The sequence below is a fragment of the Psittacula echo genome (assembly GCF_963264785.1).
Source record: "Psittacula echo genome assembly, chromosome: 5".
Classification (NCBI taxonomy): Eukaryota; Metazoa; Chordata; class Aves; order Psittaciformes; family Psittacidae; genus Psittacula; species Psittacula echo.
This window is the reverse complement of record NC_137739.1, coordinates 26,576,831-26,603,892: the sequence shown is the minus strand read 5'-3', so window position 1 is coordinate 26,603,892 and position 27,062 is coordinate 26,576,831. Positions and strand designations below refer to the sequence as shown.

At 51.1% G+C, this 27,062-nt stretch overlaps 1 protein-coding gene across 4 annotated transcripts in view; it reads left to right on the top strand.

Moving 5' to 3' along the window:
* Window positions 1-9,711: 9,711 nt before the first annotated feature.
* Window positions 9,712-27,062, top strand: part of WT1 (WT1 transcription factor) — a gene marked incomplete at both ends in the record, with an annotated part of 33,777 nt that continues 16,426 nt past the window's right edge. For 3 of the 4 annotated variants that reach the window (XM_080617965.1, XM_080617967.1, XM_080617966.1), the window contains 4 exons: window positions 9,712-10,102; window positions 13,949-14,071; window positions 14,234-14,336; window positions 19,876-19,953. In XM_080617965.1, the coding sequence (XP_080474091.1) occupies window positions 9,712-10,102; window positions 13,949-14,071; window positions 14,234-14,336; window positions 19,876-19,953 (695 nt within the window). The remainder of the gene's footprint in view (window positions 10,103-13,948; window positions 14,072-14,233; window positions 14,337-19,875; window positions 19,954-27,062) is intronic. The other variant, XM_080617968.1, reaches the window with a different exon arrangement.

The window sequence follows — 27,062 nt, the reverse complement described above, 5'->3', positions numbered from 1 at the left end:
TAATTTGTAATATGCTCTGGTTTTGGCATCACCTGTCCTTGTTTACGGAAAAGAGCCGTACCTTTCCAGCAGTGAAAGGCTGCAGAAGCTGTTTCTTTGAAGCAGGATGTGATGATATAAGCAAACTATTGTAACTGTGTAACGTGGTGATGTTCTAATATGTTAAGCATGAGTTGCTCAACCATATATGACTTAATTGGGTAAATAGTTGCCTTTACATGAACTTCAGTATCCCAGAACAATAATTAAGTTGTATCTCAAGGATATATTGTAAGAATGTAAGAATAATATGCAGTTACTGGTATCTTCCTAATGTCACAGCAGCACAATGCTTGTAAAATACTTTGTACATTAAAATCACCACAGATATGTACTTAACGACACATTCCTTGAGACAAGGACCATAAAGCAGACTAGGGAATTTTTTTGAAGACATCTTTACTTGAGGGCTTCCTGTGAAGTTGATCTTGCAGTGTCATCCAAAGTTCCCTGTGCTGATTTGACAATTTTATGGGTTTGAACTCTCACTCGGTTGTTCAAGGTGATTTAGTCATCGGTTTGTGTGTCCTTACATTTAGAGACTGCCGCATGTAATTGTTTGCAGTATATTTAGTTCAACTTCAAGTGCTTCTATTCTAGAGAGATGCTGTTGGAGGGAGCTCAGAGGAGGACAGCAGGAAAAATGAAAAGGACTAAACGTGCAACCTGAATAAGGCGTAGGAAAAGCTGGAATGAAAGGCCATAATGGTTTATATGTAACTGAAACACGTAAGCATGAGAGAGAGAAAAGAATTATGTCGAGTTTGGCAGGAGGATGTAATGAGTAATAGATGGACTGATGAAGGGGAAATAAAATTGGCTGGATGAAGAAAAGCTTCCTGACTGCGAGATCTTGTTTGATTACTGAAGTTTCCCAGGGGACTTCTGTGATTTGGGAAAAGTTGTACAAAACTATTCAGAGCCTTGCAGTCCTCCACAAAGCATAGCTCTGTAGTCACCTAATAACTTGGCATCCAGGAGTGGATACTGCTTCCCATCTTTTAACTGTGTTTGAGGTTCTTTGGATTCCTTCTGTTTGCTGGGCAGCCCAGAACACCCCTTGAGTGCTGACTGCCCTATGGCTGCTTTTTTGGTTAGCATGACTATATATTACAGCTCTTGAAGAAACCTGCCTCCTCTGAGCTAGTGTGTGCAAATGTGTTTTCTATAGTGATGGGGTTGATCCTGTTTCTTTGATGCAGGAGACTGCAAAGTTGGATTCAGCTATCCAAAGGGACATGATCTCTGAAGATGCATTAGGTGGCAATTTCATATGCCTTTGCATATGTCCTCATCAATCTGGACCCAAGCCTTTACCATATCGGGATGGATATTGTCAATACATGGTGTTGGGGTGAAGCATATTGCAAGTGCGAAGTACGCTGACAACCTTATTTGGCCAGAGAGGGGCTTTTATCCTTAAACAGCTCTAGTAAAATAAGGAAAATTATTCATGAACTTTCTCAACTTATTCAAGAACTTTCATTCTATGATAAACCACATGTAGCTATTACAAGGTGTTTGTGTTACACATACGTAGAATTATTTCATTATAGATCTGGTGTCTGTCTAAAGCTGGCTCCAGTAGTTCCCCTAAGTGAAGTTTATCTGATGAAAAATTAGGTGTGTTTTAGCTGATACCCAACCAATTTGCTGAACTTACTTTTACTTCTGCCCAGAGGTTTTGAGAGTAAACTGATAGCTGAGAATCCATTTGGATTTGACCAGTGAGGATAGAAGCATGCAAAAACCCAGGTAGTGAAGACTACAAGGCTTCTACAAATTGGGAAGCTCAGACCATGGAGCTGGGAAAATGGACTGACAGACTCTTCCCCTGGTGAGTCTCTTCTGCTTGGCCTTTCAGTGTATTCCTTATTTTCAACCAGCTGCTCAAAGCAGTAGAACCCATTTCCTCAGATGCATGTAAAGTAGCAAACGTTGCTCCTACTTAGAATGCAGCAATGCAATAAGTATTGAAAAAGCGAGGCTTTTGGGAGCAGAGCAGGCATTGGGTTGGGTGCAGTTTCAAAGCTAACTGGTTGAAACTATGGAAGCTCTGAATTTTTAAACAAATCACACAAATGTGATATTTTCATGTAAATTAAGCTACTAATAAATAATAATTAAAAAATCTCCTTCTAAAGATACTCCTTCTTAGAATTATCTCCTTATTTGAACAAACACATGACTTGTACCTACTGATATAGATATATCTAATGTCTACCAAAGCAAAAAAAAAAATCATTTAGATCTGGAACAGTGATCACAATGGGAGTTTCATTTGCAAAGGATTTAAGGATTTATGGAGATTTGAAGTGAGTATTATGTTTTGAATAAATGCACCATTGACCAGTATCAGATTTCCATAGTCTTTATCTTGTTTTTTCTAGGCAACTGCTCATAAACTTTTTTAATATCTTGGCTAGCATGATGGTGCTACTTGCAAATCTGTTCACAGAGCTATTATTCTATGATAGTGCAATCTAGAGAAAGGAGTAACACTTACTTAGTTGTTCCTTTCATTGTTTCATTTAAAAAGCCATAAATAACAAGTTGATAGGGTTTCTTTGTGCTTCTTTCTTTTCAACTAACATTAAATATTTCAAGAGAGGTTTGTCAAGATACCGCAAAAGTAGCTCTTAGTTCTGATCTGAACTTTATGGAACCCTGCTTTCATGTAATAGGAAGGAAAAACAAGTGATCAGTCTGAGTCCATGACTCAATGGCTACAGCAAACTCTCCATGCTCTTGATTCCTGTGTCATAGCAGTTAGTACTCAAATGAATTTAGCAGAATCAAACATACACAAAATCTGAAGGGAGAGCAATCTCCTCTGACTTCTAAAGAAGAAATTTGACTTCTAAGGCAAGTTCAACATGTGGGCTCCCTCCCTCCTCTCCTTTCTTCCCCGACCTCTCTCTGTCAAGCTCCATCTCTGCCTGTCCCTGTGTAGCTCACTCTCAGCATGAGCTTTGCCAGACAAGTCTGCTGGTGGCAACAGGGTCAGCAGAGGCTGCTGCCGAACAGTGACAGCCACAAATGTGAAAACAGCTGAGACCTGCAGTGATCTGCTGGTGAGAACCATGCAGGCACCTGCACAACCCAGTGATGTTCTAGTACATTCTGTGAAGGGCACCAGGGCTTCTGTCCCTGCTTGAAGTACTGGAGACTTCAGATGACCATTCACACTCGTGGTCAGGCCAGATATTCCATGCAGCAGCATGTTATGCATACACAAGGGAAAGACTAGCTGTAAAGTTCTGATTTTTGAAGAAATAAAAATATATTCAGTGGGGAGCCTCAGAATAAAGAATTGGGAAAGCTTTTGGTTTGGTCGGAGCTACATTTTTGCTGCCTGTTGCTTCCGGGCAACTAGATCAGAAAAATTAGCTTGTTTGCCTTTGGCATATTGCTGTAATACACACATATCAGTATATATAGTCCAGAGAGAAGAGAGACTCATACCTTTACGTAGCTGCAGTTAAGTGAAGAACTGGGTATGCTCAGTTGAAGCTTAAGGGCTGTGCCAGGGGCTGAGGGCAGTGAATCTCTCCCCAGGCAGTGTAGGAGCTGTTGTCTATGCTCTGCTAGCAGGGCTGGGAGCAGGGACTTGCCATGTTGCAATAGCTCTGCAGCTCCAGCCCTGCCACCCTCTCACAGGTCACATCCCTGACAGATTGCCCTGAGCTGTGTTGCATAATACAACAACTGTCTGTGCGTATTTGCTTATCCAAGGTCTCCAAGCACTCCACAAATACTGCTGGAGTCCTGCAGTGTTCTGGCAAAACTGCCATCACCTCTTCGTGTCTCCTTAGCTTGAAGGAGGCATTGAGCAGAACCCATGCGCTTTTGTTCATTGTCTGCTTTATGCACTAGGCACATTGTCTTCACTGCTTGCCCTCTGTACTATCTGAGCCTCTGTAGGCAGAGGAGATGCTTGGCTTCCCCTGCTGCATGCTACAAGGTGTTAGACCCTGGTCGACTGAAGTCCTTAAGCATTTATTTCAGTGGGACCAGTCTTTCCCTAAAGCACCCCCAGTCAGGTGCTTACATCTGTGAATTCCTCTGAAGTGTGTAGGATGAGAACAAAATCCTCTGAAAAGGGTTTCAGATTCCCAGCTGACGTAAGACAGAGCAGCCTCACTGGAGCCCCACTAGTTTCCCACTGACGAAGAGTAGCCAAGGGAGTATCTTTGTACAGGGCTGCAAAACGGCTTTGCAAGAACAAAGTGAGATTTGAACTTTGCTTGCATTGTGAGTGTGTTTGTTCAAGAATGAAGTTGAAGGTTAAAGGCATGGATGGTTAGTGTTTAGGAAAAGAGACTCATGATCAGTCAGTCTACTGGAGGAACTGGTAAAGAACAATTACCTTCTGTCTCTGTCTTGTACCACCCAGCAGCTAGCGAGACCTGAGGCTGCTGATGGTAAACTGCCTTTCCTTACACAAGAGGTACCAGAAATACTGCAGCATGTGGCTGGGGACAGCAGGTCTGCTTCCACCAGAGCGTTGGTAACACTTGTGGATGTACAAATGTTTGGTTTACATTTCCAACATGTATTCAAAGATGCCATTCCAGGTGGCTCAAAGAATTCTTTGGATTGTGTCTGTGGCGATATTGTTGCTCATTTGCTTCTATATTATTACATTTAGAGTTCAGTTTGCCTTTATAGTGGGATCTACATTCTACAACCAGGGAGAAATGAATTCCTCAGCTATCAGTTTATAATGTATTAAGTTTCAGAATATTTTTAATTTCTCTTCCCAAAATAATAATTTTATTACTTTTAAAACCATTAGAGAAGCCGAGAACTGAGCATAAGAGCTTCCCCTGTGCCCCCAATTTCTTTTGTATGTATCAAATACCTATACAAATTCTATATAATAGCTTTAGCTGCTCCGTCAGTATATCCCATTGTATATCTAAGACTTTTAAAGCATCACATACACTGAATCTGAAGGATGTTACCAATACCCGGTTTCTGTGAACTCCTCTTCACCAGAGCCCCGGCAAGGGCAGGGTGCAGAGGGATACTTTATGGCTCTATATAGCCCCGTGATTTATGCTGAGCCTTGTCTCAGCAGTGCGCCGATAAATTTAGCAGAGCCCTCGTAGTACGTCGTACTTGGCTCGGGCCGCACGTCGCACACCTCCGGCACCGAACCGAACACCGCTAGGGGAAATAGAACGAGGGGGCTCGGCCCAGGGATCCCGCGGGTGCCGGGGCTGGAGCCGAGGTGAACATGGGGTCAGGGCTGCGGTCCCGGCGCGGCTGGGCTGGGCTCATCAATTTCCCGTGCTCGGTGTCTGCGTCCCGGCGCGGCACTAATGCGGAACAAATTGAGACATATCCTCTCCGTAATTAGTTCCAGCGTTTCAAAGATTTACGGTAAAATAATGGCCCGAGCCCCGCTGCCCTGGCCTGGCTCGGCTCTCCGCTACGGAGCTGGGGAGGCGGACCGGGGGCCGTGAGCTCGCCTCGCCGCTCCCGCTCGGGCCGGGGCCGCGCCGGCGGGGCCTGCAGCGGCGCGCACAGCCCACGGGGGGCGCGGGGAGCGAGACGATGGCGCAGACCTGAGCGGCGGAGCTGGCAGAGTGGGGAGGGAGTTCCGGATGCCCCCCGGAGCCTAGGGGCTGTTCACTGGAGAGCCGCCATCGGGTTACCCCTCGCCTCGGGGGAACCGGAATGCCCGAGCAGCTTCGCGGAGAGCCGGGTAGCGGGCACGCACCTTGTGCCGTCAAAAAAGGCATTTTCCCCCCCTGAAAGGATAACCAAAATGTCCTCTCCCCAGCTCAAAAACACGCCGGTGGCCCCCTCAGCCCGAGCCCGCCTTGCCAGGGCTGCCATGCTGCCCGCGGTGCTCGGCGGGGTGCGGTGGGCAGCGGGGAATGCAGGATCGGGGCCACTGCGGAGGTGCGTCGCAGCTTTGTTTCAGTTGCTCTTGGCACTTAAATAATCAAACTCTGAACAGCTCCCTGAGTGAAAGGAGACAGATCCACTGAGTGCTGTGAGCGGAATTGGGTCGGGGATTTATCTCTAAGTCAGTTCCCCTCCCCACCAAGCCGCGAGGGGATCATTGATGAGTTTAGTATGGGGTAGTAAGAATTACCAGTCCTTTAGCTGGTTGACACGGCAGGGGAGAAAGCGGAACAGGGGAACGCCAGAGGTGCTTCAGCTCTGCCCGGGCTGGAGCAGGTTCCCGAGCCCCTTTTGCTCGGGATCGCATGGGACTCTCAGTAAAATAATTCTCCTCCTGGAAATATCTGTTATTTAATCTTGTACAGTGTGCCTTCGAGCACAATCGAAGATCGAGCATTATCAGGAATTAACATAGGTATGGAACAGCGAGCAAAACAATTAAGCCTGATTGCTCCCTGGCAAAGATTTGGATCGGGCCGTGTTTGGAGAGGAGAGGGCAAAAAGTTCCGGCCCGGCCGCGTCTAGACGTCGGCAAAGAAGATGCTGTCTCCTCAACTGCCGCCTCTTTGGCCACTGCTCTCGGCTAGGCACCGAGGCCCGGCAGCCAGCGAAGGGTTTGCTTAGACGGAGTGACAGGCATCGAGGTCGAGATTTCCGTGGAGGAGGCGAGCAGGTGTCCCAGGCACGGGGAAGCAGCTCCCCCCAGGCATGCCGGGGTTGCTCCCCAGGGACCTGCTGCCAGCGCTCCCGGCCTGGGCTGCAGGAGTGGGTACCCGGCTATGCAGCGGAGCGGGGAACTCTCTCCCTGGTGCTGGCTAGAAGGGAATGGCTGCGGGAAGTAGCGCTGGCCGTTTCCAGAAGTTCCCAACCCGTCCCGGGGTAGAAGGGTCCGGGCTTCTCGTCTCCTCCTCGGGCTGCAGTGCTGAGAGTTCTCCCGGGACGTCCCGGTACTCGCCCTGATTCGGAGAATCCTTGTCTCAGCCCGCCCTATTAGCCCGCGACCGCTCCGTGCCTTGCACGGCTGAGGCGGCCCGGGAGGGTGCCGGTGCCCGGCGCTGCGCAGCACCAAGAGGGCATCCCGCAGCTGCCGACGAGCTCTGCTTCCTCAGCCTCGATGAGCAAGGAGGTCTGCTTGTTTTACCGCTTTAACGGCGAGAGGGGCGAAGGTTTGGAAGGGCTTTGGCAGTTCTTCCTCCTAGGTGGAACACCGCAGACCTAAGCGATGAAGAAAACATTTTCACTTTAAGAAGATTTATCAAGCTTGGTTATTTCAAGATAAGAAACACCCCCACACTGGTTCGAAAAACAGTCCCCTTTAGGAAAGCTTTTTCTGTTTGTACCAGGAGAGGTCTAGTTTTCACGGGAAATTAAATACTCCGCTTAGGCTGGGCAAAGACTTCTATTTCTGTATGTCCGTTGCCCATTTCAGACGCAGAGATGAAGGGATCAAACTTAGGGGTCGGCCCGTCAGAACCTGGCAAACTCAGCAGCCGTCCCGATCGCGCACCCCCCGCGGGTAGTGGGCGGGAGGGCTGCGTTGTGCGGGGAGCCCGGGGCTAGGGGGAGCAGGGCCCGGGGCCGGTAGTATCCCAGATGCCGGCCGAGGGTGGTTTAGTTTTGGGTGTACTCGTGGGAAGCGGCAAATCCTGTAAACTTAGACGATCTTTAATACCAGCAAAGATAATCAACAAGTCTTTCTCTATTACGTTACACGTAGATTCCACCAATAAATAGATTCGTGCATTAAAAGAGATTTGAAAAGGGAATTCTCTGAAGTTAGTTTGTAAAAAATAATGTAATTTCATAATGACAAAACCTGACAGTTTTGGTTAAAGAGTTTAAAGAGAAAATGGAATGATACTTGGCTAATCTAATAATGCTGATATTAATCTCTTTGGTCGTAGAACCCTCTGAATTCTAAAATGTCGTTTCAAGATTGGCGATGCATGCGGTAACCTTTAACGCAGCGGCGGGAAGGAAATACTGAAGCGTAATTTGTCGCTGGGAAGACAACAGGTTCGGTCTTTTCAGCGGCAGGTAAGTGTTCGTGGCGTTTCTTCTATCAAAAAGAAACGCTGCAAAAGGAGAGAGACACGGCTGGGGAGGATGCGGCTATGCGCTGCGGGCGTTTTCGGTTTCAGTAGTGGCCGGTGAAGATGCGCAGGGGCCGGGGCGGTGCTGCCATGCGTACCCTGCGAGCACACTGCCCGCGGGAGCTGCCCCACGAGTGCTCGTAGGAGCAACACCGCTTCCTCCCCCATCCCTCCGGTGATTATTAATTAGCAGTTCTGAAGGAAGACGGCAGGATCCCTCTTCTTACGTTTGGCGCGGCAGCGGGCTCGCTTCTGCCCCGAGTTCTACCTGGCCGCGGCAGGTACCGCCAAGTCCCGCGGGTCTCTGCCGCCCGCCCCGGGGCTTCCTGCCGGTCTGGGAGGACTCCCGCGCCTCTGAAATCTCGGCATCCCTCTCTGCCGGTGCCGACCCTAAACCCGCCGAGTCGCCTGGAAAGACCGTCCGGGGATAACGGATAAGGCGCCATCGGGGTCTCTGCCGCCGCCGCCGCCGGGCTGCACTCTGAGGAACTGCTGCCTAGGAGGCTGGGGAGGGAAGAGAGAGTCCGGGGCTGCCCAGGAGCAGTGCCAGGTGAATCTACCAAAAGCAGGTTACTTACAGCACTGCGATCCTCCCCCGCCTGCCTAGCCTCTTCCCCCTCACACACGGGCAGGTTGGAGGGACGGGGCTGGGACCAGGCCTACGCCGGCCCCGGGCTCTTGCAAAGGGCGCCCGCCCCTGTCCTCGCCGGCAGAACTCTTGGTACCTCTGCACGGCTGGCTCGGCGCCCCCTGAGGCAGGCGCCTGGTGAGCGGGTGGAAAGACACTTTCCCCTTGCAGGGACGGGTCCTCCCGCTCCGGCCCGGGGCACTTTCCTCAGCTACCGCAAGGGCGGAGGCTTCTCCGCCCGGTCCCAGGGCTTGCGACCCGGCCGCCCTCGGGAGTCCCCACAGACACGGCCGGACCTGGTGGGGAAGTCATTCACACGTACTTACTGGCCACCTGGATCCCGCTAACAATCGCGCAAGACTCTCCTAAAGGGAAGGGACGTTAGGGTGAGATTTAGTGGCACTTGCACCAGAAGGGTGGGAGTGATGTGTAGGGAGATATATTCTCCCACAGTAACCTCTCCCCCTCCATCCCCGGCTCTCCTTGTTCCCTTTTCTCCTCCCCCAGGTGTCTGTCCGGCTGGGTTCAGCAAAGCTGGCTGTGGGCAGCCCCTTGACGGAGGTTGTGTGAATGGAGGATCGGCGTGGCTGACTCCTCCTCCCCTGCAAGCGCCTCTATTTGAGCTTTGCAAAGTTGAGGGCGAGCAAGCATCCGAGGTTAGGCGTGCGAGGAGGCTGTGCCCCCCTTGCACGGACAGACGGACACACGCGCAGGCAGGCAGGCAGGCAGACACACGCGGACGCACAGACACACGCACACCCCTCCCTACCCGGCCCTGCGCTGCGAGTGGGTGCAGCCCCGGAGGCGATCCTGGAGAACAACCTTTCCCTGTCGCTGTTGCCGGCTCCCGCCGGGCTGGACCCGGGGAGCTGCGTGCCGGATCAAACCTCTCCCAAAGGGCTGAGCTCTCCAGCCTGGTGCCTGCAGCCGGAGCCGGCCTCCGGCTTGGCGGGCAGAGGCCAGGTGTCCTGGAACAAGTGCGGCCCGGGGACAGACTGGCTGCCTGGCGGCAGGCAGAAGGTCTGCGAGCAGATGAGCTCCGATGTCCGAGACCTCAACGCACTGCTGCCCTCCGTGCCCTCTCTGCCGGGCAACAGCAACTGCACCATGCCGGTGAGCAGCGCGGCACAGTGGGCTCCCGTCCTGGACTTCCCTCCGGGGGCCTCCTACGGCTCGCTGGGGGCTCATTCCTTCATCAAGCAAGAGCCGAGCTGGAACGGGTCGGACCCGCACGAGGAGCAATACCTGAGCGCCTTCACCGTCCACTTCTCCGGTCAGTTCACGGGCACGGCCGGGGCTTGCCGCTATGGGCCCTTCGGCGCCCCGCCGCCCAGCCAGCCGCCCTCCGGCCAGGCGAGGATGTTCCCCAACGCGCCCTACCTGCCCAACTGCCTGGAAAGCCAGCAAGCGATCCGCAACCAGGGTAAGGACAGAGCTGCCGGGCTCGGGGGGCAGCCCCCAGAGCTGCCCGCTTGGCCGGGCCGGGCCGCGCTGGATGTAAACACCGAGCTCAGCCTTTCTCCACAGGGGCCAGCCCTTCTGTGCCTCCTTTCCTTCCCTGGGCGACAGCCACGTCTCTCCGAGGGGGCTCTAGAAGCCAGGACGTGCTCGCCCGCAGCCCGCTGCTCTGCCAGGCGGGCTGGACTCCCCGGGCCCTCCCCGGGTCGGAGCAGCCTCTCGCGTGCTTGTTCGGGTTGGGGATGGCACCGGTGCCGGAATGGATGTGGGCCTGGTGCCCCAAGACAATTCCCTCAGCAAGTCTATGGGGGGGTGGGGGGGTGGGGGTGGGAAGACGGTGTACCTCCAAACCCCCTCCCTAATCTGAAAACCGCTGTCGGCATGTTAGTGCTTTCAAACCCTGTAGAGAATTATGCGCTGAATGCCCCACGCCGTGACTTATCTTCAGCATCCCCGTGGCCGAAATCGACTGCGTTGTCGCTCGCGGCGGCTGAGAAATTCCCGTGGGCTGCATGGCAGGGCGACGGATGGGTCATTCCCTGCCTGTGGCACCGGCATCGCCGTCTAGTCGTTTTATTTCCAGTGGCTGCAGTACAAATATCTGCGGCTGCAAGGGGAGGATGAGGAAGGAAAGGAGGCGAGCTTGCGGAGAGCTTGCCCGGGGCCTTTTGGGTCTGCTTCCCTCTCCTTGAGCTGCCCCATGGCCGTCTGACCGAGGGGGGTCGGGCCGTCACGGCTGCGGGCGGAGGGAAGCAGAGCGAAAGGCCGAAGCGGAGGCCTAGGCTGTGTGTTAGCCGAGGCCGGCGAGTTGGCCCGGGGCGACGTTTGCAGTGCGGAGAGGTAACGGCGGCCGTGGGGAAGTGTTTGTTCAGCTGCACGGCCGAGTACGGGCCTCCTTCGGGCAGTGGCGCGCCGCATCCCGATGCCACCGCTCCGCTGCCTTCGTTTCGCGGCCTCGCTTGGCTACCCGGCGCCGGGCGCACAGATAACTTGAAGGAACAGTAGAGCGGGGCAACGGGATCGTGCAGCCGAGACAGGCTGAGGAGGTGAGCAGCAGCCCTGGCACTCAGCGACAGCATCGGCCTCGGCCGGGTCGGCGGCAGGGCGCCGGAGCCGCTGCGTACCCTGCGGGGCTCCGAGGTCCGCCCGGGAGCGGCCTGTGATCGCCCCAACACAGAGAGCGGCAGATCAGGGAGCTCTGCCGGGGAAATCTTTAAGACATATGAAAGTATTTTAGATATCGTAGAGGATTTGTAATGGCTGAGCACAAATAGCGACGGGAAGGTGCAGAGGAGGGTGAGGGAAATAAGCTCGTCCCTGGGTGTGTGTGAGCGGGTGGGAGAGGGAAAAAATACCTGCGACCCAGCGCCATCCTGTACCCTGAGTTTAACCACCCCAGAGAGAAACAGAGCCTTTAATGCGCCGAAGCACTGAGCTGGTGCCAGGCTTTAATTGATCCCCGGCTCTGTGCGGGAGGCGCTAGGTCTGCTGCACAAGGCCCCGCACACAGACCCCTGTGCGTGCCCTAGAGCCGGGGCCCAGTGGCCGTACCTCCCTTCTTCGCACCTCCCGGGCCCGGCCGGTTGGATCGAGACCCTATGAGAGCGGTGTCCGGCTCCTCCCGTGATCCGCCGGGCCTGGGGGCTCCGCTAAGCTCGGGGTTGCTCCCCGCATGAACAGCACCGCCGCTTAGCCATAGCTATGTTCGGCAGAGACACGCAGCTGACTCCTTCGGCAAGGAGGAATTCGGCAAAGAGCGTTTGATTTCCTTTTTTTTTTTTTTTTTTTATGTGTGTGTGTATATGGATAAAATGTTCTTCCTTTGGCTCTCCTCAAGGCTGAACTCCTGGGTTGTTTTTTTTAAGCCGATTGCTCCGACCGTGGGAAAGATGCTACCTTGGCTCTCCGATGACACTTCTGCCAAGTCTGGGGTGGTGTGGGGGTTAGGGAACTAAAGCTTTGAAACCTCTGCCCAGTTTTCCTCTCCTCGTTCGCCTGTCTCTTTCATCCAGCTGGGCTCCTCCAACAACTGGACGCCTCCAGTTCTCCACCAGATGTACAACTTTCAATTATTTTCAGCACATCTTAATCAGGCCTGTCTCTGATAGCGCCCTAATTAAAGAGACCTCACTATCGGCAGCTCGGTTCAAAACTCAACTTTCTTATCACATTCCTGAAGCTTTGGGTCAGGCAACATCGGAAAATGCGGCCAAAACCTCGTTCTGCTCCGAGCTCAGTTTTGAAGGTCACCGAAAGTCTGCGCCGGGCCAGAAGTAAAGTGGAAAGAGTTAGTGTTTGCTGAAAATTAAAAAAGAAGCAGAGGAAAACGGGGAAAAGGGAGTTGAAGGTTGAGGCTCTACCCTGAGGGCTAAGGGAGGAGATAAGGAGCGAGAAGCAGCTGTGGGATGAGAGCCCGTGAGGTACTGTCCTGTCATCGCTGCCGCAGCGCGGCAGAGCTGGGCTCCTGGGGCGAGGGGATATGGGACAAGCCAGCCCCACATCTACCCCAGCCCCACAGCCTCAGCGTCGGCTTACATTCCTCGCGAAGGGGAATGTTTCAAAGGATTATTTCTTCCCCCCCCTCCCCCCCCCCCGCAAGGTTAATGAAGTTCTGTAATGTCGCTGGATCCAGGCTGTCTGCACAGAGAATGAAATCGAAAAGCAACTGTCGCATCCCTTTTTTGCCTCTCCACTTTATTCTCTCTGCTTCCCCCTGTGATATATATCGATCGATCGGCGGTTGCGATGCAGAGCCGAGCATCCGGCACACAAGAGAACTGAGAGAGGAGCCTGAAAACAGCCCAGGAGTACTTCCTCTGGACTGACAAAATTCTTCCCGGCCACACGCCATTTCCCGACGGGCAGGGAGGGGGTGCCCTGGCTGGATAAGTGGGGTTCGGGGGGACGAGCAGTGCTGCGTTTGGTTTCTTTTTCCCAGCCCGGGCTGGACTTTTTGTTTTGTTGTTTTGGAAGAGTGACTCTCAGAGGAGCTCGGCTGTCGGGGTAAACGCTGATGAGCCGAGAAGCCTTCGAGATAATATTACTTTGTAATTACTTTTTTAGCTGAGTTGTTTAGCCAGCTCCAAGTCATTAATGAAAGCTGGTGTCCAAGCACGTGATTTACGGTTTGGTGTCGGCCCGAGGTCAGCAGAGGTGGGTGCTTTCCATCTAAATCTGCTCGGTGTAGGAAACAAAATAAGCTGTTTATTATTTGGGAGAGTAATTTTTGCTGAAAGGAGGAGTTTTATTTTCGCATGTAACATTCCGCCTCTTTATTGCAGACTCTTCAGAAAGCGGCTTTTAAAAAAAAAAAAAAAAAAAAAAAAAAAAGATTAAAGGGTAACTTCTAAATTGGAAACGGCAGAGGAGTACACTGAGCAGATGGGAACCTTCCTCTTTAATATGAGCAACAATTAATGAAAACATCCTTTTTATTACCGAAGCCGATCTGTTCTCTTTAAACACGGACGAGACTTCCGACTTTCCGCCCGTCGGAGCGAGCTGCCCGGCGGCCTCTCTCCACGGCAGGGGGTTCCACCGGGGTCCATGGTGATCCCACCAGGCTTCCATTGCTCCGGCCGGGCCCGGCCCGCAGCCTTGCAAAGTGCATGTGCTGGGAGATGAACGGAGGGACACTCGTCGTTTTCCTCGTGGTGGGCGGGCAGCAGCACCGGGGGAGATGAGCATGGTGCAACAACCGGTTCCTCTCTCTCGACGCCCGCCTGAGGAGGCTTGGCGGGAGGAGGGGGGAACTGGCGGCCAAACGAACCCAAGGCACGTCCTAACCTCTCAATGCTCGCTCCCTCGGCAGGTTACAGCACAGTGGCGTTTGACGGGACCCCCAGCTATGGCCACACGCCGTCGCACCACGCCGCCCAGTTTACAAACCACTCCTTCAAACACGAGGACCCCATCAGCCAGCAGCCCTCGCTAGGTAATGTCAGCCCCGCGGGGGCCCGGCCTGCAGGGCAATCCGGTGTCATGCCGCTGCCCCGCTGCAGTGCTGTCGCGGAGCTAGAGCTGCCCAGACCCAGGGAACGGGGCCCTGCAGCCCCCTCCGCAGGGCGGGGTTGACTGCGTGCTGCTCTCTCCGCAGGGGAACAGCAGTACTCGGTGCCTGCTCCTGTGTATGGCTGTCACACCCCCACCGACAGCTGCACCGGCAGCCAGGCCCTGCTCCTCCGGACCCCTTACAACAGGTACCTTGCCTTGCCTTCTGCGCGGATCGTGGTCTCCCCCCTGCTTGCCATCCCAACAGCTTTCTCCTTTCGGCAATGAAACAGATCTGGGTTTTCCTTTCTCAAAAGAAACAAAGGTTCACGCGTTAACAACAAACAAACCGACCCAAACCAAATCCCCAGAAAACAAAAAAGGACACTGCGCCTTCCACCCTGAGCCACACTGTATCTCAGAGCTTTACGGGGCCTCCTGCTCACCCCGGGCCAGGTTTTGCGGGGTCCGTAGCCGCTTGGCGCGGGCACTGCGTCAAGCCCCCCGGGGCTCGGGCACTAGGCTACCGGTTCGGGGATCCTCTCTCCGGCGGCAGTTGCCGACTGCCTCCGGGAAGCAGGAGCCGGGCTGCTCGGCCTGTGTTCTCTCTTCATCCGCGCCAGGCAGAAACTCCCGGGGTAGCCCAAACGCTGCTTCAGGGCATCTCCCACTGCCCGGGGCAGGCGCGGGCCCTGCAGCTCCCCTTGGCTCACGCTAAATAGTGGAGATAGCCGGCTCAGGCCATGGAATCCCTGTTCCTTCACCCATGCCACTCTGGGATTCTCTCAGCCGCTCTTCCTCCAGGCCGGGAAGATGTGAGAGCCCTAGCTGGTGAGCAGCAGCGGTGAGCAGAGCGTGGTACAGGCAATTAAAACGCAGCCGCGTCCAGCGGCTTCGGCTTGCAGAGCAAGAGCCCTTCCGATGGCTCCCAGGAGCCAGGGGAGTGACCTGCAGGGAGGTTATTTATTGAAAACGGGACAATAGACCCGTCGGGTTTCCCTGCGGGGACAAGGGTGAGCTTGGAGCCTTGCTGCAGGCACGAGCGCTCCTGGCCAGTAGACGGGTTCCTTGCAAGCGTGGCTTCCTGTTCTCTTCGGTCTGGCATGGGGGCTGAGAGTGTCTCTCACAGTTTTACAACGTGTTTAGTGAGCAAAGAAGTTCCCCAAAAATTATCCTTCAACTTTTTGTGAACTTGGAGCCAGTCCCGTAGCTCGGAGTTGCTAAGTGACCCTCGCACACAAAACAATATGCCTCCGTGAAGGAAGCAGCGAGCAGCTCCTCTTCTAGGCTGGTTATATCATCTCTGATTAATCAACACTGGATGTGGGACAACAAAATTCTGTCACTTCCAGAAGCCACTTTGCTAATGAACGTGAGCTGACGTCAAGGGAAGGAGGGAATGAGGTAATGAAGGAAGGAAAGAAGCCTATCCAGAGAGATTAGCTTGCAGAATAATTGGCGGGGCGAGCTCCTGCGCTGGAACGGCAGAGATTGCTCGGGGAAATCTATAAATATGGTTTGCAGGGGGGCTTGGGCTGGCTGCTCCCCCGCCCCGCCGGCCCTTGCCCGGCTCCGGTGTCGGGGCTCCCGGCTGCAGCAGCACCGCGGGCGCTGTCCCCTGCGGCGTTTGTACATTTAGCGGCGCGGGCCCCGTCCCGGCAGGTGTGATTCCGATAGGAAAAGCGCTGCTTGTGCCCAGAGCTCCCTCCTCCTTGTGTCTGTCCGTCGGTGGCGTCGGGGTGGGGAAAGCACAGGCAGCATCGCCCCTGGGCCGCTGCCTCTCGCCTAGGGCTCCAAGACCGGCATCCCAGTACGAACGGGCAGCACGGTGATACCGGAACGGTTTCTGCCCGACCTTGGCCTTGGTCTGCTCCGCTCCCTGGGAGGTTTGCTACTTCCTTCGGTAGGATAAGGATTTAAGCCCTTAAATCTCACACTTGTACCGTGTGGAGGGCAGCTCCCCTTTCTCAAAGCGTCCGCATCCAAGCCCGAGCAGAGGGTGACTCCCTTATCCCCTCCCGCGTACATTCAGAAGCATCTTGAAAAACGGTGTTCCTACTACAAGTGCACTTCCTAGGAAGTGTTGTCAAGAAAGGGGACGAGTAGTTACGGTGCAGAAACGGATGCAACTCCTTAGACACTTCTTCAGCGGCCTGAAAACCGACCGCCTGTCTTTATCCACATTTGGCCAAACCGTTATTATTATTTTTTTTTTAAAGACTGTACTTATTCCGTACCCACTCTGTGAAGTTTTTTCTCGCTTTTCGCCATTCAGGCCAAGTTTACCAGCTCTGCTTCGACAGCGGATCGCTCGGTGGCCGCGTCTGAGCGGCGAGGCCGGCAGGGATGGCTGGCATAGGGGCGCTCATGGCACTGTTGCGCGGGGTGCGCAGGGGATGGTGCTCACCCCCGGCGTGACGCCCCTGTCCCTCTTCGCACCGGCTAAGGACGGCGGCCGTCCCCGCTCGCTTTTAGCAGTGCGGCGAGCTCGGGAACCGGAGGTGTTTGGAACCGGAGGTGTTTGGAACCGGAGGTGTTGCCTCTTTCCGCGGCGGGATGCAACAGGCGATGTTCGCCCTGCGCCACCTCTCCTCGGGTAGCGCACGGGAGTCCTTTGAGATCCCTATCCACCCCATCCTGGCCGAGGCTTGGAGTCCGCTGGCTCCCGCAGGGCCATTCATCCCATATGCCCGTCTCTCTGCTGCTCCAACCCAAGGAGACGCGGGAGGAATCCATCTCCTCGTGATGTTCTTTCTTGCCCCTCCTTGTCGCCCCACCGCTGCAAGGGACCGCCGCGAAGCCTGCCGGCTTCCCCGCCAGGGAGTAACGGGGGTGAACGGCAGGGTCCTTGGGCCGGGGCAGCAGGAGGTACCCTAGGGCTGGAGAGCTTTTACTTTCCCCCATACCCAGGCAAAAGCGCTCGGGAAGGGGGCAGCTTGAAAGAAACTGTTAAATGATCGTAATTCTTTTACTAGGAAGGAAAAGTATCTCCGAAATCTCTCTCCTCGGCAACTACTTGCTCGCGGTTTATAGCGCAGCCCGCTCCTCTGCCAAGGAGCTCTGCGACGGTGGTTGATAACTGGATACGGATGACAAACCAGCGCAGATTGCAAGTGTGCATTAGATGACTAGCGTTTGTGGGACTATTAAAATGGTCATGTGAACTTTTCTACCTCGCGCTGTTTAATGTAGTAAACATGCTCGATGTTGAAAATTTACTGTGAGTCACACTTACAAAGACTTTAAAAGTGGAGGAGTCTCGGTGCAGATTATAGCTCTTTCTGTGCAGAGGTCAAGAACTCGGTAATACCGCAATGCAGGCCAAAACAAACTCTATATGATCTACTACTGGTTTCCTTTTGAGTTCCCTTTTTGCTCAGCGTTGACTTCCTTTTATTCCACTCCAATTTACATTAATCCCCGTTGTAGAAATGTGTGTCCCGTCCCGTGCCCCCCGTCCCCCCCCCCGTTTCTCTTTAAAAGGATCTCTGTAATGAAAATAAGTTATTTTTAGTGTCTTCTCTGTGGCCGTTTGGAGGGCCAAGGATTCAGAATGGAATCGGGGCAGGCAGATCCCCGGGGACCCCGCTTTCCTTCTCATCATTCAAACTTCATCCCAAGACGAGATTTCGAGAGAAGCAGTTGATTCCATGAGACGGTCTCACGGTACTGTCAATAACAAACCATGGCGAGGCGTAAATGGAGTCAGGGATGTCCTGCTCTCTGTCCCGTGCTAGATGTGAGATGTTTAGTCCCGATGGTCCCGGGCATGGTTTACAGCTACTACTTGGGCTATCCAGGTTTTTTGAGGTGTAAACATCGCTGGGCCATGTGCTCAGCATCTCCACAGAAAACAGATCTCTCCCCTTGACCACTGCCGGCAGCAGAGCTGGCACCGGTCCCCTCTGCACCCGGGTCTCGAGGGGTATGCGGGTGCCCCTCTGAGGACACTCAGGTGCCAGGGCACATCCCATCCGGGGCGTGCTGAAAGGCCCTGCGGGATGCTCAAGTCAAACCTCTCCTTCTCCCCAGTCTGAAGAACACCTCTCCCGGCCTCGGCGCCACAGGGTTCTAAGCGGGGCTGTCGTAGGATCCAAGCCGGCCGCCTGCTGCCGCGGCACTCGCTCCTCCGACTGCTGCCTCACCGCAACTGCCGCTGGCGGCCGGGGAGGGCCGAGGGCTGCGGGTCTTTCCTGAGGCCACCAGAGCCGGAGGGACCGAGTGTGGCAGAGCAGAGTTCGGCCGCCCCGGGCGCCTCCAAAGGCTGCAGTCAGCCCAGGCTCCGCCGGTGAGCTGCCATCGGAGCTGTATACCCAGGGGCAAACCGGGCAGAGCGGGCGTTAGACGGGGCGGGGAGCAGTGTGAGCCGCGGCTTCCCCTCGCCACTGGACGGGCGCTGGTTTCGGAGCTGTGCGGTGCGGTTCGGTTCGGTTTGGACACCGTCACCCGAAGGAGGCAATGCAATACGGTGGCTGCGAGGTCGTGACAAGATGAATAAGTGTATTGCTTTATGAAAAAGCAAAGGAGGGGGAAAAGTGGATATTGTGGGGGAGGCTCTTATAAATGAACTGTCAAGCGAAAGAAAGTTAAAGGGAAATCTCCTGCTGTAAATGCATCGGGCGGGCACTTCTAATAAAAATCAGGGTCCTGGAGGAATTAATTACAGCAGCATTACAGGAAGAATTCGTGGAATTGCAAAACGTAGTTGGCACAGACCAGCACGGGCTGCTATTGCGAATGGGGAAACTGCAGGAGAGTTGAACAATTCCTGGGCTGATATGCGGGACATTGTAGTAGCATAATAGCACTTCAGACACACGGATGAATAATAGCGTCCAGTGATACTGACAAATGATGTTGTGCATACTTCGAGATTGAAGTCACTTAATTTGTTTTTATATGCAAAAGCTTCCTACTGGAATCTGACTTTTCTAGGTCGCTTCTACCTGCCACGAAGAAAAAAAAAACAAGGGGGAAGAAATACCTTTCTCTACTACCAGAGTGACAGAAATTCGCCGCGTAAGGCCAGCGAGAGGAGATGTCATTAATCAACCAACGGGGAGACCTGCACGGGCCGCGGGCGGCCGTTCCGGGAGCGCTCCCGGGGCCCGCCGCGGGCAGGGCGCGGAGCAGGGTCCCCCGAACCGCGGCCACGGCTCCTGCTCGGCAAAGGGGGCTCCGCTGGGCTCCTGCTGCCCGCGTTTGGAACGCTCCCGCTCCAGCGGCGATCTCCGCTTATCGCCCAGCCACTTCATTTTTCTCTGGCTTGTCAAGCCCCTCTGTGTAGCAACATCCATCAGGAGTCACGATAGCTGTTCCGCTCCATTAGCCGCATGGTCCCTCGCCCTCCCGCTTACACCCCCTAACGGAGCTGCCCCTTTCGAAACGATAACCCGCTCCGGGAGCCCGCCGGGCCGCCCGTAGTCCTTTCATTCATTTCAATATGTCAATATCGGATATGGCTTTTCTGCAAGGAAAATTTGTATGTCTCCACTCCCATCTATTTCCAAATCAACAGGCTTGCTGACCCAAAGAGGCTTCTCGAGCCACAGCCATTCTTTTTTTCTCAGTTTCCTTTTATTTTATATTTTAAATTCGCAATACACCGATAAAATGAATTATATAAAATATATTAACTTTCTGCTATTATATATTGAAAAACCAATAACAAAATGTTGCTGTCTTGACAAATTGGGTTTTATTTGATAGCTATGACATTAGTTCTAATTTTCCGTATTTTCACAACAGTGACAATTTGTACCAAATGACCTCACAGCTTGAGTGCATGACATGGAATCAAATGAACTTGGGATCCACGCTGAAGGGGTAAGGTGCTCTATTCCTTTTTAATCTCTTGCCCTTGCATAGCTGTGTTGCTGAGCTAACTCCATCTTTTATTTCATGACTTGGATACGGTCACTAGCACGAAAAGCTGCGGACAGTCCGGACAGCGGCGCATCCGCTGGCCAGGGTGACTGCGGTTTTCACAAACGGGAACTGGGGCGTTGGGGTGCTGCCTGGTTCAGGGTTACGAAGTGAAGCCATAGGTGCGAGCGAGCCTTCTTGCTCTGCCACGGGGCTCTGCTGTGTCAGGGCCGGTCCCCGTGGCCAGTCCCGGAGGAGCAGCAGCGGCCCCTCCGTGCTTTCCTCGTCGAGTTGTCGCCTATTCCTACCATCCCTCTTCCCTTTCCCTCCCTTCGCCAGGCCCTGCGTCCTGTGTCCCGGCCCTGCCGCCTCCCGGCTTCCTTCCTCCAGGCCATTGTCACCCTCCCACCTGCCGGGAAGAGGCTCCGGCCCGCCTCCCCCGCGGGGCTTCCTGCCGCTGGGCGGGCAGGAAAGGCCCCGAGGCGCCGCGGGGCCCCGCCGGGGTGGCGGCCACAGGGCGGGGGGGAACCGTGCTGCGGGTCGGCCCCCAGCCTGCCGCTGCCCCGGGTCCGGCGCTGGGGCCACGGCGGAGGACAGGGAAGGGGTCAGGAAGACGGCAGAGAGCTCTTGTGCCAGGGCTGAGGCCGCGCCGCTCGGCAGTCGGTGCCCGGTGCTTCTAGTAGTGCTGGCACTAGGGGAGAGCGAGGGAGGGACCGAGCTGATGTGGTGCGCTACCGTATCTTCACCTTGTTTCATCTACCATGAGCAAAAGCCACCTTTTGTCCTTAGCCAAGGTAAAGCCAAAGATTGCCTGTTCTGCTCCGAGTAGGTAATTGGCCTTGAGCCCACCCACCCCCCCAGGTAGGTATCACCAACTTGCTGTGAGATCTCAGTGTCTAAGTGCGTGCAGCCTCAAGTGTACAACAGGAAAGGTCTAGAAAAGCCCATACAGACCTATGCTTTCATGTAGTCATCCATAAACATGGAAAGCTGCTTCAAGATGAACTTGGTGTACCATGCTGTAGTGTGATAAAGGAAAAAATATTATGGATCTGCTTGTAGTTCATTCACAAATGGTGTTCGAAGGTTAGAGGGAGAAAATAGTAGCATATTAAACTATCTATATTGAAATGAATGGGAGAATTAAGCCTGAAGAGCTCTCTCAAGGAGCTCTCTGGTCAGAGAAGATCCCCAAGTCCTTCAGTTGTGTACAGTGCAGTGTCTTTGCTGCCAATCCTCCCTTTTTAAAGGTTATTTCCTACTTTATTTTTTCCAAAAGTGTTTTTGATTTCCTTTTTAAGCTGTACCCTTTAAAGATCAGTCATTACAATATTAGACACTGTTTTGTCTCTTCTGAAGAAAATGTCCTGCAGAATGGAGAAACATATCAACCTTGACTGAGGTCCAAGTTATTAAAGCAAGGAAGACATTATTCTTTGGGGAACTCAGTGAAAAAAAAAATAAAGACACAATAGAAATATTAAAGGAGTACTGAACAAAATAAATGGCTTCTTACTTGTCCAGAAGTCAGACTGTTAGCCATGTAAAGTATGTGACCTGGGATGCATGAAGGGGGGGGGGGGGGGGGGGGGAGAAATCAAGATGAATGATCTATGGTAAAGCAAAGCTGAAAGTTTTGGTATAGGCCAAGATTGTAGAATCTGTGGAAAATCAGTGCGAGACATAGCCTCATCACTAGTAATATGAGCCAAAATAGTTATCTGTCTTTTCTGGCTGAGAGTTACAACACGCAGTACCTCCAATCTCAGTTGCCATGAACATAAGGTATTCTTCCCAAGATTTACATCTTTAAAATATATGAACTGTTCATAAGTGATTCCCAGGCGTTTGGTATTTCAGATGCTTTTCTCAATCTTGTAGTTGTAATTTAAGAATTTTGGAATCGATCTTTCTGTTGAAATATGGAGCTTCTAGATTGTGTCCAACGATGACAGTCCTTGTTTAGCTCCTTGCCTTGGGTTCTCTCCAGCACACTTCTTCCTGGCCTCGTTAAGACTTTTGCACATCATAAGAAGGTTGAAAACATTACCAGGAGGTTCTGCAAGTCGCTAGAGAACTCTACAATTACATAAAGCTTCTGGGTCATACACTTTACACTTGTTAGCAGACCAGCTCAGCAGCTTGCTTTCTGGGTTCCTCTTCAGCATAAGTTTAATATACTGGAATGAAACTGTTGCCATCCATTTCAGGTAGAGTTAGCTAACAGCTTCTGTGCTTGAGTTATCTAGCAAATTATCTGGGAACATTCTGATTTTTAGCTGTTTACATTCTTGCCAATGTTTGGCTCATCTCCTCACTCCAGATTATAAGTTTGGAATTTGGCAAGGAATACTGTCAGGTGGCAAAAGTTGTGTCCTTCTCAGGTATTGTGAAGGTCGTTCCCACTGAGCTGCAAGCTTATGAACAGTCCTGTTTGTGTGTGTTCAGAAGCAAGAGTCTAGCTAGCACCTAACCTATCGAATGAATTTATCTGCTCAGAGCCTGCTTTAGCCCATGGCTTTAAGGTTTTAGAAGACTGTTAATCTTGATTGTTTTTTCCTCTAGGGATATTTTAATGTTTAAACATCTAGGAATGTTTTAATGTTTCTTCATCTTGGTGAGTTTTAGTCTTTGAGTGCTTTCAGCAGGTGTAAGCATAAGAAAGGGCAGAAGGCATGGCTGGAGTGACAGAGGTGGGCAGTAAAAGCTATGGAGTAGAGGGCCTGGCCAGCCAGTGCTAAGTGGTGGAGAGAGACACGTAAGGTGATTAGAGGTGTCTCCTGGCAGAGTATATCAGCGTGATAGACTGGCAGGAGAGGGGGAGAGAGGTGTAAATGTGGAAGAAGATAGAAAAGGCTGCAGCCATGAATTCTAGAGGTTTCTATGTGCTGGCAAACCAGCATGAGGTCTGATGGCCCAAACTGAGCTCCTGTCTATGAGGAATTGTCCCTGGAGAAGAAAACTCACCACTGCTACCATGTAGTCCAAGTGACTTGAACCTGTGTTGTAAACTGTCACTTAGGTTCTGAATGCCAAAGACTGAGCTCAAGTTATGCTTGTAACTCATGTGAGGGAAGAAGAGCTCTGTGTGAGCTACTGTGTTGGTTACATGTCTGTTTGTCCAGGGACTTTGCCATCTTCTGAACTTGGGGTAGATGAGGGAGAGCTGGCTTGTCTGCCAGAGCTGTCACACTAACTGGCAGCTTTAAGGATCTGGAAAGAAAGTGTCATGGTTATGGCAGTGAACATCACCATGGGACTGAAATTTATCTCTTCAGACTGTTTGAGATTTGTTTCTCATTCTGTGGTATTTTGTTTGGAGCAGCTGAGATCAGATTTATACTGTGGCAGGAAAGTTACTGGATCCCTTGCTTATTACCCCTAGAACTCAGGTTCCAGACATCTCAAAACAAATGTCCACATTAGTGGACACCTTTCTGACCTTAATATTTTGGTGTTGCTTTCTTATTTGTTCAATGTGGAAAATACTGCTTCCCTTCATAGTGATGTTGTTGAGGTAGACGTCAGGACTATAAAACCCTCCTTGATATTTCAAGAGCTCTTCATAAAAGTGACATGGAAAAAAACTTAGACCAAGCAGGAAATGATATGGCATGGTAGACAAGAAGCACAGCTGTATACTCAACAGCAAGACTTAGCAGAAGTGTTGCCTAGTGGTCTCTTTAGCTGCTCAAGTAAAAAGGTTTGATCCATACTTCTAACAGTCAAACAGTCATTTGAGATTGAGTATCCAGCCAGACAAATTTTGTTTGGTTTTTCCCCCCCCTTTTGTGTTTGCTTGGGTGTTAAATAGTTGTCACATTCCTTGAAACTTCATATTTGTTGCTGTTTGGAAAGAAGATTAGGCATGATCTGTATCGAACGCTATTAAGGCTGCATCTAAAACAAGGCAGTGAATGCTTATTTTGTCTAGGAGTGAATTGTAAAGTTTTTTCTGTTTAGCTTTGCTGGTATTGTTTATAAAATCTGGAGGTGCAAAACCTCCTACTTGGGTTCAGTTCTACAGTCAAGATGAATTGGAAGTGGACAATAACCTCTTGTCTCTAATACTGAATTTCTGCTTTCTCACTGATAGCTGAGGGTCTCATTTTGAAGGGAAGTGTTGGGTGAAATCCTGATTCCACTCAGGTCAATGGTAAAAAAACCCCAAATTGAACAAAGACTGTTGAAGTCAGAGAGATGAGGGTCCCCTGAAGATGCAGCACTTTCCTCAGCCAGTGGGTTTTCTCATTGAAGATGGCAGAGGGACTGTAATCTATGAAATCACGTTTTAATAGTCTTTGCCTTGGAAAGTGCAGATAAAAATGCAGCTTTATACTCCATCCTCTGTAACAGTATTAGACAAAAAACAGGCAGAAACATGATCTTCTCTATAACTAATCAGAATCTTTTTGCTGTCTCCGTACATATTTTTCCCAGGGTGCTAGGATGGTAAATATTTTAGCAGAGGGAATTAACTCTACTTCTCTTCCTTTATGTTCCGTTATCAACGGGACTAGCCCACACCCTCACTTTGCCTCATTTTTGGCTGTGTTTCTAAACCCTAAAATTCCTGTTCCTGCATTGAAACACAATTAAATTGAGGCTTAATGTGGTGCCTGGTTTATGTAATCTTGCTTTCTGGCTTTTTTTTTTCTTCCAAGTCTGAATCTCATGAATCAATGTGCATTCATGTTTCATTTGAAATTTTCTAACTCTCCTCAGTGTACCCTAAAGCTTCCCTTTTTTGGTTTATGAAATAATAATAAAAAGCTTAACTCTTCAGATTAAGTTGTAACTGCTTTATACATTAGACAGGCAGTTTCAGTTTAGCAAAGTAAAAATGGTGTGAGAGAGAAATTGCAGCTTGATTGTTTTTTAAAATATTCAGATTAGAATGTCATCTTTTATGAGGTTTTTTATAACCACTTAGATTGATACCGCTCTCTAAAGCTGTTCTGTTTTTCATCACACATTCTCATCTGTAAAACCTTCATTTTTATTAATCTTTGTACAATCTGTACAACTCTGAGATTAATCATTTTAAAAGAGCTACTCTCCGAGTGTTAAGGATTTGCTGGGCTAATGGTAAACGTGAGCACTTCTAAACCCTCTGCACCACTTTGTGCCTTCTTCGTGGGTGCTGTTGCAGAAGTAACAGTCTTTGTTTCCCAGTTATCTACAGACAGCGTTTGTGGCCAGGTTTCCAGGTCTGCTTCTGGCTGCCTGAAACCAAAGAACAAAATATACTGAGCTCTTTTTTCACCAGCTAACTCCAATTCTGTGTATTTATAGTTCAGTTCTGCCTTTGTGCAGTTCCCATTGAAGCCAAAGGGAGCTGTGTACTTACAAGTAAAGGCGGAACTAGACTGTGAGGCTATGTCCTTTAGTCTTTACTCCAGCAAAGATTTCTGTCAGATCCCGGCAGGCCAGTTTGCCTGCATCTGGCCTTGATTAGTTTTTACTCCTTTTAGGACTTGTGGCAGGATCGGTCTAATGACTCTCCTAACTGTAACTCTGGGACTTACTGGGGATTTTTTTTGTTTTTCTCCTTTGGTTAATTCAGCCGTGTTGTCCCCTTGGCTTTAGCTGAGTTCCTCCTGGGGTCTGCTCAGCCCTTGAAGCAGGGGAAGGTACAGTGTAGGAGCTTTGGCCGTGCTCTCAGCCATGCTCTGAGTGCGCTCACAGCAGGGCAGTGAGGGGCTCTGTTGACAGTTCTCCAGGCTGCTCTGGTGTTGTCTGAGCAGCCCATCCTGCTGGGAGAGAACTCGTGTGTCCCTGTCCCAGAAGCCTGTCTCTCCACAAGTACCAGTGTTTACCTACCCTGGATTATCAGTGTTCATGCAAACAGCACAGTATAATCTCTAATGTACCTTCTTGGCTATCTTGGAGTTTGAACTAGATGATCTTTAAGGTCCCTTCCAACTCAAACCATTCTGTGATTCCATGGTTCTTTTTAATTTATAATGCATGTACTGTTAGTGGATATGGAGTGGACATATTGCAGTGCTTTGGTGGAGGTCTAGCCTGTTACCTAGTCCTGAGAGTCTATCAGGATAATTTTTCATTATTATAATTACAGATTTGGTGGCCTAAGTGTATAAGGTGTCATCTCTTTGCCTAGTTAAACATAGAATACCTAACTAGAAAAGATGAAAGTTAAGGCATCTCCTACCTGCTTAAGATTTCCATTTAGTTAATGCACTGTTAAATTCATCAGTGACTGTTATTGCTCATGTATGTGGTATTGCATATGATCATTACCTCTTGCATGTAGAGTTTCAGTAATGTATTTAGGAGATTTATAAATCAATTTTTATATCAGTGCTTTTATTTTAGCATATAAATTTTAGCAGCAATATGCAATAAGCCAACTGAGCAACAGAGTTTGTGGCAGACATTGTGGGTGCATTGGGCAAAGAGGCTGGAAGAAAAAAGTTGTATTTCACAGTGAGGTGACTATCGATGGAGAGTGAAGGTTGAAGTTCAAGGGAGCAGTGGTGAAAATTCCAGCATTCCAGTTTCTCCACTGACTGGAAAGAGGATTCACCTGTAATTTCTGTTTCTCCGAAGGTCAGATTATTCCATAGTGCTTCATAGTGAACAAATAGCATTTTATTCAAGAAATCTCACGTGATCCATTTTGCTGTCATCATCCATATGACCATGCTGAGTACCAGCCAATGTCAATGGAAATGTGCCCAATGTAAAATGGGAACTGATTATTGATGCATTTTTCCTAGGGGACTCGTTAAGCACTTAGTCTATGATGGGTCAAAAGGCTCAGAAAACAGGTTTTACTCCTCAAGGCTTTGCAGTTATGTGTACAGTTTTAGTGAAGTATGACTAGAAATAATGGGGAGGAAATGTGAAAAAGGCTGAATGCTGAGGAGGGCTTCCCAACTGTGTAATAAAACTGGAGGTGGAGATTATCTGGAGGATACCTACCATTCATAGAGCCATTCCTTAGGGCACAGACAGGGACTTTGTCTGCTGCTTATTCCTGGGAGGGATTATTTCAGAACTGACTGGTCTTTGCAGAAATGGTTATCACTGAAAGATGAAAACCA